This window comes from Phaseolus vulgaris, chromosome 4 (assembly GCF_051622355.1).
Source record: "Phaseolus vulgaris cultivar YP4 chromosome 4, ASM5162235v1, whole genome shotgun sequence".
In the NCBI taxonomy this organism is placed as follows: domain Eukaryota; kingdom Viridiplantae; phylum Streptophyta; class Magnoliopsida; order Fabales; family Fabaceae; genus Phaseolus; species Phaseolus vulgaris.
The window spans coordinates 10241665-10258242 of NC_143501.1; the positions used below are offsets into that span (position 1 = coordinate 10241665).

Sequence of the window (16578 nt, forward strand, 5' to 3'; positions counted from 1 at the left end):
TCGCATTTAACAAGTGTTCAAATTTCATGTGACTTTAAATAGAAATAAGATTCATGCAAATTTTCTGGATGAATTGTGGTATTTCTCATCTGGGAACAAAGACCTGATCTGTCAAAGTACAGAAATATGCATAATTCCCTAAGATAATATCAGAATTGAATGACTGGATTTGTTAAATTTGTATTTTATGTTTGCTCTCTTTGGTTTAAAGCACCCTGGAAGCTTCTTTGTGAGTTTTTCAGATGTATGCTTATCATTGATAATGATCTAACATATCTGATTGCAGCTAAAGGAGAAGTTTCCTGAATTGGGTATCAAGAGTTTGTCTCATCAAACAAAAATTAGTGGATTTGTGAGATGCTATAACATCCGTTTGAATAAATGGCACATAATAATGCATGTTGGTTTTTTCAAGTGCAAAACAAGAGAGGGGAACCCACAAATGTCAACCTTTCTCTATCCAATTGCCACAAATTGATAAGCATATTACAATCACGAATATTGTTTTGGAAAATCATGATGGACCTGCCCAATTATATGAGGTAGTTCAGTAAGTTTGAAGTATCATTATAATATATTTTGTGAGAACTCCTAATTATAAAGAAAATAAGAACTATATAATGATTAAGATTGATATTTACATAATATAAGATGTACCTAGTGAATGAATCTTATTTGAGGGTAAAATGAATAAACATTTACTAATAGACTTTATTGTTAATAATTAAGATTGAAACATTGAAACACTCAAGTCATTGTGAGTAGAAAAATGTTGATTAATGATCGAGATTAAAATGTACACAATATATTTAATAAAATAAACTTTAAAGTATATACTGAAATTAAGTTGATAAGTTCAAGTACAAATTTGTTCCTCTCTTAACATGTAATAAAGTTCAAGTTCTTGATACTAAAGTATAATTTTATATTCGTGATATAAGTAGAGGAGTTAGCTTTCTTGTCATGCAACTCGCGAATCTTTTATTATATAATTACATATTAAATATTTTCATTCATTATTTATTAATATTATATTTATAATTTATTTTAATATTTTTTATAGTATACTTCCTTGTTTACTTATAGTAAATCATCTGTTTTTTAAGTTTTTTTTTTTATAATTGTTATACTTAAACATCACATCTCAACTTTTATAAGATACCGAAATCTGCAATTAAAAAATTATGAAGAATTTTCTAAAATTTGATTCAATTTTTTATAATTTATGCTAGCTGAATAAAAGCTTGCAAATATATAATTTTTGGAAATGAGTCAGATTTATTAACTGGCCAGTTGTTTTATGTGAGTCAGTCGTTTTTTGATAGGTAAAATGCAGGAAGAAAGGCTAAACTTTTGCTTTAAAATTGTCTTAACTGATGGAATTTTGTGTGGCACAAAGATTCTAATATGAGCAAGCTAATTAATGGAACTAGAAGGAAAATGTAGACAAATTTACACTTTGTCTTTGCTCAACAGAGAAACCGTATGAATCCAATGGTGTTTTTTGTGTACATTGATAAACTAGGAAGGTTAAAACAACCTCACCTTGTACTAGTTGGGTCAAAGAATAATGAAGTTACTGGTGCAGTACTAGGAATTTAATGCAGAGACCAAAAAAAGATAAAAGTAAAGATAAAGTTGTAACATTGAAAGACATTTGAGCTACGTAGTTGTAGATTTGAAGATTCAAAAGGTGAAAGAGCAAATTGTGGTAGAGACAGATTAAGTACAAAAGCCACATGCCACCTGCACAAAAAACCTTCATCTTCTGAACTCTCAAAGTTCTTTTATAGTCATGTCATATATCTGCATCCACTTTTGAACATGTGCAAAGTTTGGTATCCACCTTCAACTTTAGAACAATCCTGATCCTGAGTTCTCACTCATTCATGGCCTCCACTGTGGAAATGCAGCCATCTTATAGTTCCAGGAAACAAGATGATTCAGATTTCAATTTGACAGAATGGGGAGCCAAAGGTAGGATCAGTAGAGAGAACAGCAAGTCCAGAAGGTACTCAGCATCATATATAAGAAGCTTTAGAGAAGACACAAGGTCTTTTAGATCAAACATTACCATTTCTAGCACTGCTTCTTCACCTGGATACCCTTTAAAAGGTACATTTCTTGTTCACTCCAATTCAATGAGTTCATCAAATTTTCTTTTTCCAACCTTTGATTTCCCTTATGTTCTCCCTATTTTGTCACAGATGAAATAGACCCTTCCACCTATTCTTTCACCTCTGCTCTTAAAGGTACCAGAGAATGAATACTTATCATAGAGGGTTTATAATATTAGTTGAATATTTTCAACCAATTGCATGGTGGTCCTCTGCAGCATTGCAAGCAAGATCAGCCTATAAAAGTTGGGAGTGCCTATCTCCAGAAGGTTTTGCCTTGAATTCAAAGTGGAATGAAGCAGAAAAGTACATCTGCAATCCCTTTTCAGGGGAGGTACCAATGGAGTGCTTATCTGCCAAAACTCTCAGTGGAAGATCATTTAGAAATTCAGCAACAAACAGAATTACCATGTCTGCTCCTCTAGTCTATTCCTCAAGACAAATGCAAACAAAACCATCATCAACTTACAATAATTGCATTCAAGAAGAAGTAGCTCTTCAATTTCACATTCCAGGTTCACATATACTTTAATTAACCATGTTGTTATGTGATGTTTCCTTCTGCAGTTTACTTCATGACACAGTTTTAAGGCATTAAAAAATTCTACTTGGTATATATGTATTCAGAAAAAGGAAAAGAGGGAATGAGAAGAGATGCAGGTACTCAAAGTACACCTTATCTTAGTTCAAGCAACCCCAGCACTGATATAACTCCATCCATCATAAAGAGACCAATAACACTATCTCAGGACTCACTAAATTCAAACACCAAAACTGTTACTGAGGAAGAGGTATGTGCTAGAATTTTCTTGCTTTTTACTTTTCAAGAGTAGCTCACAATCTGATATATTTCATTTATGACTCTTAACACTTTTGCTTCAGATTCATTTTTCTATGAAAGCCATTAATAATACTGTCCTTTTAATGAATACCCTTAATTGAAGACAAAAATACCAACATTGAAAATGTGAAAATTTTAAAATATATTATGCTCAATTCTTCACTGTGAGTTTGATAAATTATTGGCTTAAAGTGTGTATACTTTCATCCACTGAATAATGCTATAGTATTAGCTCATTTTTACAGACATTAAACTTGAACTGAAATAAGATAAGAAAATATAAAATGTTTTTGTATTTTTACAAAATTACATTAATCACTTATAACATTTCATGAAACTACACAACACTCCTTACTTTAAATAGCCTCAGTAAAAAGAATATTGCAAATAGTAAAAAAGTAAAAAATTTCATGAAACTTCAAGAATAATAATGCCATCTACTCATTTTATTATTAAACATTTGAAGACTCTAATATTGTTAGTATTGCATCTTTGTTTCATTCTTAAATATGGAGTAAATACTCTTATAATCATTGACAAAAACTTAATATTTGAACATGTTCATAATTTATTATATAATATTATTTATTAAGTATCTTATACATCACTTTTTATGTTTGATAAAACCAAGCAAACATGAAAAAGAAAAACACCCCTTGTGGGTAGAACTCAAGCATCTCAACCCTAGACAAGATTTATTGCACCATTGATTAAAGGTGGAGTAGTTACCAATATTATTACCAAGACATGACAAAACACTAACACCATACACAAAAAGTGAGGTTTTAGTTTATCAGCAATTTGAAAAGTTAGAAATGCAAAATGAAACAGAAGAAACTATGGAGAAACCTAGGCCAAGGGTGGGATTTCCAAGATAAGAGAATCAAATCTAGTTGTCATATGAAGTAGATTACAAGCTTCCAATGTGAAGTGTGGGGGCAACACTATATAGGTGTTGGTCCCTCTATCTTCTTCATCACCACATGCCACTGTAGTTTGGTCCCTTCATACTTACCCCAACTTGTTTCATGTCTACATGTACACTTCTACTTGTCTCCTATTTAGAGAAGCCTTTTTTCTTACAACTAGTTATGTATTTACACAATCACTTTCTATTTATATCAAAATATTATTCATGAATTCAAATATTATTATAAAAAGGTTGTATAAAAAAAATTCTCAAATCATCATTTTTCTTTTCTTAACAATTATAAAGTTTTATTTCATCACAAGTTGATAAGATTTTCCAAAATTAATTAACCCTTCAATCCATACTCACTTTTCCTTCTTCCATGATTTATTTTATTTTTCAATAATTGATTGGAGAAAAAAATAAAAAAGTAAAAAATGTAGAATGGGAGAAAATTTTGTTTGGTTGAAGAAAATAGATAAAAAGGTGAGGGGAATAAAAGTTATTTGATAATAAAAATATATATGATTTTATCATGGATTAAAGATGATTAGAATAAAACTTAATTTTTAAAATTATATTATATTTCTTAATATTGAATGTTATTATTCACTTATAATATTGTTTTAATGATTTATTTATTTATTATTAACATTTAAAAAATGCATAGAACCAAAATGGATAGATTTAATCAATTTGTAGTTTCAATATTGTCTTCCATGTTTTCTTTTTTTCAAAACAAGGTTTTTTTAATATCTCTCCAACCCTTTCTATTTAGTGGGTATTTTTTACTATTATAAATATATGTTATTATTCAATTGCACATAAAAAATAGGAAAAGAAAAAAATAAACTTAGAAACAAGTCTATATTACTTTTACTTGTGTGTGTTCCCCAACCACTAACATGATATTAATGATGCATTCAATATAATTCTATTTAATAAGTTTTGTTTTTTTGTAACAAATACATTAAAAACAGTAGTAATATATATAATGTTTTTTAATTACAGATAGTATAAAACATTTTATACTTACCAAATTCATTGTCTAAAATTTTCCCATTTTTCATAAGTATACTAGAGAATTTGGAATCTAACTAAATCATTTTTGTCATGGATAACTAATGAAAAAGTGAATTATATATTATTAACATTATTAGCAAAAACACATGTGTATATGAGTTTCTATTTCACGATATAAAAGACTATTTAAATAAATAATAATTTGATGTTAATTTTTTTTATAATTAATTTTATATATTAAAGGATAAAATTATCCAATTAAAAGATGACACTAAAAAAATTATAAAAAAATTAATCCCATATATATATATATTGATAGTGATGATATAAATTGATTTTTTTCTCCAATAAACCTATTTTTAAAAAACTTATTCTGATCATTATTCACAAGTTAGAAATTGGCTTCGTCTATAAACAATAAACAAGTTTATTCGTGCGAATAAAATTTTAGAGATTTTGTTAGTATGTACCTTAGTTAAGGATAGTATGTAGTGGCTACAAAAGTGTCCTTGTGTGCAGTACCTTCCTTGGACATACTTTCTATTTTAACTTTTCTGCTCACCATTAACATCTTATACACCTTTTCCAACTATTCATCACAAACATTATATTTATTTGAAATTTTGCTAAATCTTCTAGCTAACATTTTCCCTTTTAACTTTTATACTAGTTAATTATTTGAAATATATTATATTGGCATCCTTATACATCTATAATACTATTTAATGGAATTTCCATTTATTACATTATTTTTTTTAATTATGTTTTAAAGTTATAATAAATATTGAAAAAAGTTAATCATTATAAAATTACTAGAATTACATCATTAATTATTTAATCAGTGATCACTGCACTAGTAAAATCATTTTTATGAAACCTTCCTTGGATCAATGTGTTGTTTTAAATTGCTTTGCTTTTGACCCAAGTAATTCTACAGAGCAAGATTATTATTCATAGCATTTATTATAAACTCTCTAAGAAGTAAAAAAAATGGTGTTTAGATGGTCAAAATTATAGCTATCAGCTTCTCAAAGTTATATTTAAAATAAATTCATATTTAAAATATGAAAACAAATATATGATTGCTTAATTAAGTTGGTTATTTTAATTTTGTGAGTATTATGTATTTAAGTACTCTAGAAAGATTGAGTCCATTATTTGTGTGGGTTCTACATTCCAAAATAAAAATGATTGATGGAATATTGAAAGATGTAGATACAAAACATTGACATTGATGTGAGGTACAAATGCATGTGCATGCATGCAGGTGGAAGAGAAGAAGGATAAAAAGGAAACATGGGACACTATAAAGGAAAAAGTGATGAGAGAAGTGAATGAGAATGTGAAGAAAGATGAAGAAGACAAAGTTTGCCAGCAAAGTGAAGGGTGCTTTTCATGGTTAAGGAAGAAATCACAGAGAGAGAAAGAGAGGCAAAGAAAGGATAACATGTTCTTCACTCACTTCAAAGTTTGCTAGAGAAAGAAAAAAAATGGAGAAAAAAGTGATAGGTTAGTGATACAATGTTTTTTGGAAATTTCTGTCTCATTTACTCTCTTGAGCAATTTTGCAGTGCTTATTAAAAATGGCTAGAAATGGAAATGTTTAGAACAATGGCAATAGGGTGTGTGAGTGGTACATTTTTATGTTACCTCAATCAATGGTGAGTGATGATATAGATATGTGTTTTTGTGCTTTTTACAACACTTTAAAATCTTCAATTTGTCTCACACTTAATGAAGATTAAAGTTGTACTACAAGTGTTTTTTCTTATATAGGTTTAAAGATGTAGCAATGGTAGATGGAAGATTTTGACTTTTTTTTAGAATTAAATAAAATTATAGATAATTAAAATTTGAGATACCAGAATAGTCTAAATTGCAAATAATTAAAAGTTAAGCAATAGAAAAAAAAAGCTACAAAATTTATGACATATAGGACCTAAAATTACAATTAAATCAAAGTTTTGTCAAAGTATTCTATTTGTTAAAGATGATGTACTGAAATGATTTGTTTAGTGAAGGAAACAAAGAAAAAGAAAGGTGATTTTAAGATGAGATGACATATTGCAAGTTTGAGTTTTTTTTAGATAAATGTTTTAATTTAGTGGTATTTTAAAACAGTTTTGTTGTTTTTAACATCAACAACAACAAAAAATAGTATAAGCCTACTTAAAATCTTCTTTTTTTTTTCTGCAAACAAATAATATAAAAATTAGATTAATATTTTACAAGAATTTTTTTTTTTTTGACTTTTTCTTGATTTTACATTATCTCGATCATATAATTCCGAGGGAATTTATAATACATCTTTTTGGTGAAGAATAAACATTTCAAAAAATGTTTACAAAATTAAACATACATGAGTGATTTTATAAGAAATATATTATTATTATTATTATTATTATTATTATTATACAATGAATTAATATTTGTGAAATAGATATATAACTTATATTCCAAAACTTAGTTAAATAGGAGATATCTTACCATTTTAAGTTGTGAACAATTTTTTCATCTAACTTCAATAAAATAGAAGTTTTAATCAATTTTTTCATCTAACTTCAATAGAATTTTTAATAGCTCGAAAAGTATAAATATGTAAGAATTATGACTAATTTATATATTTCTGAGTTCGAATAATTTTAAAGTACATATATGCTTAATAAATTATAAAACTTTTTTTTCACAACTCTAACTAATAATTATTTGTTTTTTATCTATAGTGTCATGTAAATCCTTCCAACAAATATTTGAAATTTTAAATTTTTCATTCAGTCTACTAACTTATTTTTTTTATTATAAAAATCAATATTTTTTTCTATATTGCTTATGTTTAATGTGTATAACAGTATATAGACCATATAATATTTGTAGTTGGTATGATACAACTAAATATTTACACAGATATATTACAACTTAATTAAATATACGTTATTTCATATTTTTTACACAAATGTAATTACAGTTACTTTCTTTATTTCAAATGATGTGAGATTTGAGATTTTTTTTTAAGTAATTTTGATACAAGTCTTCTCATCTAACTTTCTCTTCTTAATAATTAAAATTTTCTAAGAACAAAAGTATGCCAATAGACTTTAGCTCAATTCATTATAAAACTCTTTTTTTTCTTAAACATACATTACGTAAAATTTATTCAAACAATATTAAACTAGATATGTGTTTTTTTTATTTGAACATTCACATTCACAGCCTAAAACATTTCATCTTTTAAGACAAATTATCTTTTCAAAATGTTTTCTCAACTAATTCTATAAAAATCTTTTGGTCTAATCACTAAAAATATAAAAAAAAATATAAGTACACTTTAGCTTATTTGAGAAACTTAGTTGATTTTAACTATTTTCTTTATCTATAAGTACTATAGTAAACTTGAGCAAATACCACTAAAATAAGTACTATGTAATTCATTTAAATTACTTTTTTTTTTATTTATAAAATACTTTGAGTGAAATTTGTTTAAACAACACCAATACTTATTCGATATGTATTTTTTATGTAAACATTCATGTATAACTTGTTTCTAAATTACTTATTAGATATCCATGTATGAGTTATTTCTAAGCTATTTACTATATATGTGTTTTTCATGTAAACACTCAATAAGTTATTTCTACTCATTAAAATAAAATAAGATTACAATATTGTGTCTGCAATGTATATTTAAGTTATCTTCATCATTTATTATGAAGAGATAAACAACTAAATGCATTAATAGGTGATGTGATACTTTCTAGCACTATACTGTAGTGATACAATCCAAGTAGACAAGAAGATGACCAAGGACTTAAGAGACCATTCACACTATGAGCAGTCATCTCAACAATCTAGTCAAGACCCTACCAAAGATCTAATGGACCTCACTAGAGGAAAAACTGGCCATATACCAAAACACCAAATGTTCTTCATTCTGGTCTTCTTAATAATAAAACAATTTGTAAATAAATTGGATTCATTTTAGGGGTCCAAATAGCAAGATATGCTAGAATAGGTGTCTTTAGCTTAATAAGAGGGGTGTAGTTATCACTTTAGCATGTTTTTGACCTACTTTTTAGAAGAAGTGGCCTAAGGTGTGGCATTGACCATAGTCAAGCCCTAAAGGCAACCTCACTTTTAGGTTTCACATCCTACCTTTGCTTCTTGTTTTCCAAAGCACCATCTCCTATAAATAAGGTGTCTTTCTCCTTATATTTTCATGTTGAATTTGAATAAAAAAGTTACTCTGCACAATTTGTGTGAGGTGTTTGTAAGGCTTGTTTCCTCATAGCATTAGGTCTCATCTTGAGTGATTGGAGAGCTCTCAAGTGGTGGTCATCAACACTTATCTTGGAGGAAAACCACACTTCAAGTGACCAACTTTCTTCCATCACATAAACTTTTTCCTTTCCTTCATCTCTTCCATTTTTCCATTACTTCATTTATCTTTGTGTTCTTATGTTTTTATTTTCTTCCATTGTCAATTTGGTTTCCATCATGCTTTTATGTTTTCCTTCCATATTCATTTAATTTCCGTCCATCATCATATACTTGTATTTTTCTTTTGCCCTCTAGAAATGAACTTTCATATTTACTTAACCACTTGGTTAAATTCGTGTCCAGTGGGGATCTTCTTTAGGTTCTCACCATATAATTGCTAAAAATCTCAATCTAAATAAAGTGTCACATCTAAAATGGAATCATCAAAAATCAACTCACATCATGTATACTCTATTATTATCTGCATGCATTATCATTCAAGTAATCTTGAACCCATATTTCTGTCGAATAGTTTTGGTAATTACTACATCAATCACTATTTTATTTTGAAATATATTTTCAAATTAAATTATACTTTAAAATATTATAAAAAAATTTAAAATTTATTTCTAACCTCAAATTAAACCATAAATTGTCTAAAAAATATTTATATATATTAAATTTTTACTATTATCCCTAAAAAAATTATTAAATAAAAACTAATTTTATAAAAGAAAATAAATAATTATTATATTAATCAAGTTAAACATTATTGTAGAGACTAAATAAATTATTAGTATTTAAATTAGTTTTTATGATTAATAAATAATTTTTAAATTGATATCTAATTAGTTATAAGATTTTAAATATTAACTATTATTTTGATTATTTTAATTAATATTTAAAATATTTTTAAATTTGTCTTTTAATATATTAATTTATTGTTTTTTTATAAAAATCAATATATTTTTAATATTATTGTAATATATTATGTCATCAGGAAATTAATGGATATATGAGTTGTAAAATTCACAAATAAAAAAATTTAGATCAAAATATATAATTTAGAAGGTACTTTTAAAAGTATTATTGGGTACTAAAAAAGTAAAAGTGGTGAGTATATTAAGACATAAAAATTATGTAAAATCATTTTTTAATTGAAAATATTCTTAATACCAAAGAAAATTATATTTGTTTTAGTTGCTATTATATAATATTTTACAGTTTTGAGAGAAAATTGGGTAAGACTGGACTTTGATTTTACTTTTATATATAAGGTTATATTGAAATTTATTTATTTGGATGTTAGATTAGATTTATTGTTTGTAATGTTTTGGGATTTTTTTTTTATTTGAAAACAAAATATGAAATATATTGATTCTAAATTAATTAGAAAAAAAGAAATTAATTAGAAATATATAAAAATATAGTCTATAATTTAAGATATTATTTATTTTTATTTTTTTATAATATGATTTTAAACGTATATGCAAATCAGAGAATAAGAAACTTTATCAATCCATGGAAGTCATGTATTTCCTCCATTTTCTTATTTAAAAATAATAATAGGAAGAGGTGAAATAAATATAGATGGATAGAAAAAGTAAGGAAACAAAATAAGAATAAGGTTATTAAAAGTTGGATTTTGAGTATAACTGTTATTATTTTTATTTTGTGTATTAGACAGAGTGCTCAGGACTCAGTGCTTAGGACTCCGTGCTCAGATCTAGAGTGAAGTTAATGTCTTCTTAATGACTGTGATTTTGCATGCATTTTCATTCGACCCGCATCTTTTGATTGTCTTTCTCATTATCATTCTTCTGCATGCATTTTCATTTGGTCCAATGCAATGCTCATAACTCAATCAAAAATTGTTATTTATTAGCCAAAATAACGACGATTGGATGTGTCGTTATAATTTATTTATAACGACGATTCCCTAACCATCATTTTAAATGACTTATTTATAACGAAACTTGGAATAGCGATGTTTGGGAACCATCTTTATATGTTTTTTTTTTAACCATGGTTAATGTACTTTTTTTGTACTAGTGTAAACATTCTATAACTTATTTCAACTTACGAAAATATAACAAGATTACAATATTGTGTTTGTAATGTGTATTTAAGTTATTTGTAATGTAATTTATAGAAGACGAATATGTGTATTAAAGTTACCCGTGACCGTTCTTACAAGAGACACATTTTTAGAATGAAGTTAATGTCTTCTTAGTGACCGTTGTTTTGCATGCATCTTCATTCAACCCATATCTCTAAACTGTCTTTCCCGTGATCATTCTTCTGCATGTATTTTTATTTGGTCCGATGCAACCATCAACAATTTGCTGATAACTCAATCAACAATTCAGTCATAACTCCACCATCCTTATTTCATCTTTTAAGACAAATTATCTTTTCACACCATATGAAACTTTTTTCTAAATCCTTCTGTTATTAACTTTTGGAAATGTTTTCTCAACTAATTCTATAGAAGTCTTGTGGTCTAATCACTACCAACAAAGTATATAAGTACACTTTAGCTTATTTGAGAAACTTAATTCATTTTAACTATTTTCTTTACCTATAAATACTATACAAGTAAACTTGAGCAAACACAGAGTAAGTACTATGTAATTCATTTAAACTACTTTCTTTACTTATAAAATTTTGTTCAAACAACACCAAAATACTTATTAAATATGTGTTTTTTTTTATGTAAATATTTATGTATAACTTGTTTCTAAATTACTGATTAGATATTCATGTATGAGTTATTTCTAAGCTACTTACTATATATGTGTTTTTCATGTAAACACTCTATAAGTTATTTTTACTCATAAAAATAAAATAAGATTTCAATATTATATCTGCAATGTATATTTAAGTTATCTTCATAATTTATCATGAAGAGATAAACAACTAAATGCATTAATAGGTGATGGAGACTTTCCAACACTTACTATTGACTCCATTATTGTCTGTAGTCATTATCATTCAATTCATACTAAATCGTTAGTTGGATGCTTGTATAAAATTATCTCAAAAGTGTTGTCTCTACGCTTGAAAAAGGTAATTAGTAAAGTTATTGATTTGAGACAGTCAGCTTTTCTTGAAGGTAGGGGTTTGCTGGACAGTGTGTTAGTAGCTAATGAGGTGTTGGAGGAATATAAAAGAAAGAGGAAGAGTTGTGTGTTCTTCAAAGTCGACTATGAGAAGGCGTATGACTCGGTTAGTTGGGAATTCATTTATTATATGCTTGATCAGTTGGGTTTCTGTGCTAAATGGATTAAGTGGATAAAATGTTGCTTAGAATCTGCTTCAGTTTCTGTGTTGGTGAATGGTAGTCCTACTAGGGATCCTAGGAAGGGTCTTCGCCAAGGTGATCCACTAGCTCCGTTTCTCTTCCTTTTAGTTGCAGAAGGGTTGGCTGGAGTTTCTAGGATGGCAGAAGAGAAGAATTTGATTGATAGTTTGGAGGTTGGAAGAGCTAAAGTAAAGGTGAATATGTTGCAATATGCTGATGATACTTTATTCTTCTGTGAAGCTAATACCAAAAGTATCTTCAATATTAAGGCGATTTTACTTTGTTTTGAGCTAGCTTCTGGGCTTAAGGTGAATTTCTTAAAAAGCAAATTGGGCGGGTTAGGGTTGGATTCGAGTTCGCTTCAGCGTTTTGCGGCTATTCTCAATTGTAATGTGATGGTAACTCCATTTGTTTACTTGGGGCTACCGGTAGGAGGGTGTCATAAGCGCAGTGCTTGTTGGAACGGGGTGTTAGAGAAAGTTCAGAATAAACTGTCTAGGTGGAAAGGCAGGTGCCTGTCAATGGCAGGGAGAATTTGTTTAATCAAGTCTGTTCTTTCTTCAATCCCGTTATTTTTTATGTCTTTATTTAAACTGCCTTCTGTGGTGGCAGACAAGTTAGTTCGGATCCAAAGGAATTTCCTTTGGGGGTGGGGCTCTTATGGAAGGAAGATCGCTTGGGCTTCTTGGGATAAGGTGTGTAAGCCTCGGGATTCTGGAGGTCTTGGAATCATTGATCTTAGGAAATTTAACTTGGCTTTATTAGGAAAGTGGATTTGGAGACTGGGTACGGATAAAGGAGGTTTGTGGAAAGAGATTCTTGATTCTAAGTATGGTGGTTGGAGAAGTTTGAGAGAAGGCGGTAAGTCTAGTAGGGGCTCTCTCTGGTGGAAAGATTTGAAGGAGGTGTGGGATTCAGAGGGTTGGGGTAGAAGTTTTGAAGATGGGTTTAAGTGGAAAGTGGGGGATGGTAAGGAGATTTCTTTTTGGGAGGACAGTTGGTTGAGCTGTGGTACTTTGAAGGGAGTTTTTCCGAGACTTTTCTCTCTAAGCTCGGCTAAAAATGCAAAAATGGCTGAGCTTGGGTATTGGTATAATGGTGAATGGGTGTGGAATTTGGACTGGCGTAGATCCTTTTTCGACTGGGAGAAGTCTTTGGTTGAACAGCTGTTTCAAAGTTTGCAAGAGGTGAAGTTGGTTTTTGGGGAGGCGGACAGTTGGGTCTGGAAGATTGGGGAGAGTCAAACTTTCTCAGTCAACTCTGCCTATGTTCAGGTAAGGCGGGTTAGAGGAGGGGAGTATTCTCCTGTGTATAGTAAGTTGTGGAGGTGCAAAGCCTTGCCATCTGCTTTGTTCACTGCTTGGAGGGTGTTGGAGAATAGGATTGCCTCTAGGGTTAACTTGGTAAGGCGCGGAGTGGCGGTAGAAAATCTCTTGTGTTGTTTGTGTGGGGAGGAGGAGGAGTCATCTTGTCACTTGTTCTTTGTTTGCAGGTTTGCTTAGCGTGTCTGGTGTCTGTGCTTTAAGTGGCTTGGTGTGTCGTCTGTAATTCACAAGGATCCTAAGTCAAATTTTTCACAATTCTGGATGAGTCAGGCTTCTGTTTCGGATAACGAAGTTTGGGGTACAATTTGGGTTGGCATTGTGAGCGAAATCTGGAAACATAGGAACTCGGTCATCTTCAATAGAGGTGTGGCAGATGTGTCTGAAGTGTTCGTTTCGGTGCAAGTAAAGGTATGGTCTTTGATTTATGCAAAGTCTCGTTCTGCTTATTTCCCTTATTCTAGTTGGGTTTTAAATCCTTTGGCTTGTATGAGGTTGATTCATTAACATTGGTTAGTGTTGGTATGGTTATCCCTTTGCTAATTTGGTAGGCGTTCTAATAGGAGACTGATGTCAAGTATTTCTGTATAAGGGTTGGACCACCCCTGAAGTGGTCCCTATTTATTTATTTATTTTATTGCTGATAAAAAAAAAATACTAAATCCATTTTTACACTGAAATTGTTAATTCCAATTTTTATTTTAACTTAAATTGTCATCGTAATTGATGGCTTCCATTTAAAAATTTAACTGAATAAATTAATCGATTTAATTAAATTCATTTATATAATTGGTGACCTTAAACCAAAAATCTCACTTTTTGTCAGCAACTTACCAATTATTTTTTTATTTGTTATTTTTATATTTCAATTACCAAATTACATTATTTTAATAAATTTTCAGCTTATTTCATCTTATCAGGGTTTATGTTAAGATGATCTTTACTTTACAACTTTTCATAAAAATTGTCCGTAGTTGTAGTTTAATAATAATAATAATGATGAAAAAAAGTAGACAAATTAATCTAATAGCTCCAACTTATTAAAATAGTTCATGTTTCCATTTATATAGATATTATAGTTTTGTGTAATTACTACATCAATCACTATTTTATTTTGAAATATATTTTCAAATTAAATTATTATTTAAAATATTATACAAAATTTATGTGATGAAATTTTTTTAAGATTTATTTCTAACTTCAAATTAAACCATATTTTGTCTAAAATATATTTATTTATATTAAGTTTTTACTATTATTCCTAAAAAATCATTAAATAAAAATTAATTTTATAAAAAAAGTTTATTATATTAATCAAGTTAAAAATTATTAATATTTAAATTAGAATTTATTATTAATAAATAATTTTTAAATTGATATTTAATTAGTTATAAGATTTTAAATATTAACAATTATTTTGATTATTTTAATTAATATTTTAAATATTTTAAATTTGTCTTTTAATATATTAATTTATTATTTTTTATAAATATCAATATATTTTAATATTTTGTAATATATTATGTCACCAGTAAATTAATGGATATACGAGTTGTAATATTCACACATAAAAAAACTTAGATAAAAATATATAATTTAGATGGTGTACTTTTAAAAGTATTATTCGATAGTAAAAAAATAAAAGTAGATGAGTATATTAAAACATAAAAATTATGTAAATTTATTTTTTAATTGAAAATATTCTTAATACCAAAGAAAATTATATTTGTTTTAGTTTTGCTATTATATAATATTTTACAGTTTTGAGAGAAAATTTGGTAAAATTGGACTTTGATTTTACTTTTATATATAAAGTTATTTTAAATTGAAATTTATTTATTTGGATGTTAGATTAGATTTATTGTTTGTAATGTTTTGAGATTTTTTTTGGAAAAAAAATATGAAACATATTGATTCTAAATTAATTAGAAATATATAAAAATATAGTCTACAATATTATTTTTTTTTATTTTTTTATAACATTAGAAACTGTCTGATTTTAAACTTATATAATAAAAAACTTTATCAATCTATGGGAATAAGAAACTTTTTCACTACATAAAAGTAATGTATTTCCCTCATTTACTTATTTAAAAAACAATAATAGAAAAAGGTGAAATAAACAGGATAGAAAAAAAAAGAGTAAGAAAACAAAATAACAATAAACTTATTAAAAGTTAGATTTTGAGTATAACTATTATTATTATTATTATTATTATTTTTTATTTTTTTATTTTTTTATTTTTTTTAAATATTTTAAAAAATTTGTTTTAAAACAAAATAATATATTTTGTATCTGTTTGCTTCTCTTATTTTTTTAAATTTAACAAAATTTATCTAAAACAATAAAAATTTAAATATATTCATATGTTAATTTCTTTTAATGTTTTTACAAACTTACCAGTGTGCTAAGAAACTTTATTATTAAATAAAGAAAATAAAATAATAAAAGTAGATGCAATATCTATTGTTTGCATGCATTTTTATTGGATCCGTCTCTCTAGAATACTTTCCCGTGATCATTCTTCAATGTATTTTCATTTGTTCCGATGCACGATTTTTTCGTTACTCCACCACCTTATTTATTTTACTAAAATTTATATTTGTGCTGAATTTAAGATATTATTATTTTTTAATTTTTTTTATAATATTAAAAACGGTTTGATTTTGAATTTATATGTACATTTTAGTAAGAGAAAATAAAAAAATTTCATCAGTCCATTTAAGTTTTTTTTTATTTCACGCATTCATCCCATTCTTTTATTGAAAAAAACAGTAGAAAAAGAGATTAAATAAATATAACTAAA

General features: G+C 27.4%; 2 protein-coding genes across 2 annotated transcripts; both read left to right on the forward strand.

The window, feature by feature from the left end:
- The first annotated feature begins 1738 nt into the window (after positions 1 to 1738).
- On the forward strand, positions 1739 to 6595 carry LOC137837185 (uncharacterized). The gene is made up of 5 exons (XM_068646078.2): positions 1739 to 2115; positions 2208 to 2252; positions 2336 to 2632; positions 2745 to 2908; positions 6159 to 6595. The coding sequence occupies exons 1-5, from the start codon at positions 1890 to 1892 to the stop codon at positions 6366 to 6368; spliced, it is 942 nt and encodes a 313-aa protein (XP_068502179.1). The 5' UTR covers positions 1739 to 1889; the 3' UTR covers positions 6369 to 6595.
- Positions 6596 to 12397: 5802 nt separating this feature from the next.
- On the forward strand, positions 12398 to 14342 carry LOC150027893 (uncharacterized). The gene is made up of 3 exons (XM_090300941.1): positions 12398 to 13852; positions 13976 to 14182; positions 14289 to 14342. The coding sequence occupies exons 1-3, from the start codon at positions 12398 to 12400 to the stop codon at positions 14340 to 14342; spliced, it is 1716 nt and encodes a 571-aa protein (XP_090157067.1).
- Positions 14343 to 16578: the final 2236 nt, after the last annotated feature.

Excerpts from the sequence above, each read along its gene's own strand:
- LOC137837185 (XM_068646078.2), top strand. The coding sequence starts at position 1,890 with ATGGCCTCCACTGTGGAAATGCAGCCATCTTATAGTTCCAGGAAACAA. Across the intron at positions 2,116-2,207 it reads ACCTGGATACCCTTTAAAAG|ATGAAATAGACCCTTCCACC; the intron begins GTACATTTCTTG and ends ATTTTGTCACAG. Across the intron at positions 2,253-2,335 it reads TTTCACCTCTGCTCTTAAAG|CATTGCAAGCAAGATCAGCC; the intron begins GTACCAGAGAAT and ends GGTCCTCTGCAG.
- LOC150027893 (XM_090300941.1), top strand. The coding sequence starts at position 12,398 with ATGCTTGATCAGTTGGGTTTCTGTGCTAAATGGATTAAGTGGATAAAA. Across the intron at positions 13,853-13,975 it reads TTGCCTCTAGGGTTAACTTG|TGGCTTGGTGTGTCGTCTGT; the intron begins GTAAGGCGCGGA and ends CTGTGCTTTAAG. Across the intron at positions 14,183-14,288 it reads TCGTTTCGGTGCAAGTAAAG|TGTTGGTATGGTTATCCCTT; the intron begins GTATGGTCTTTG and ends AACATTGGTTAG.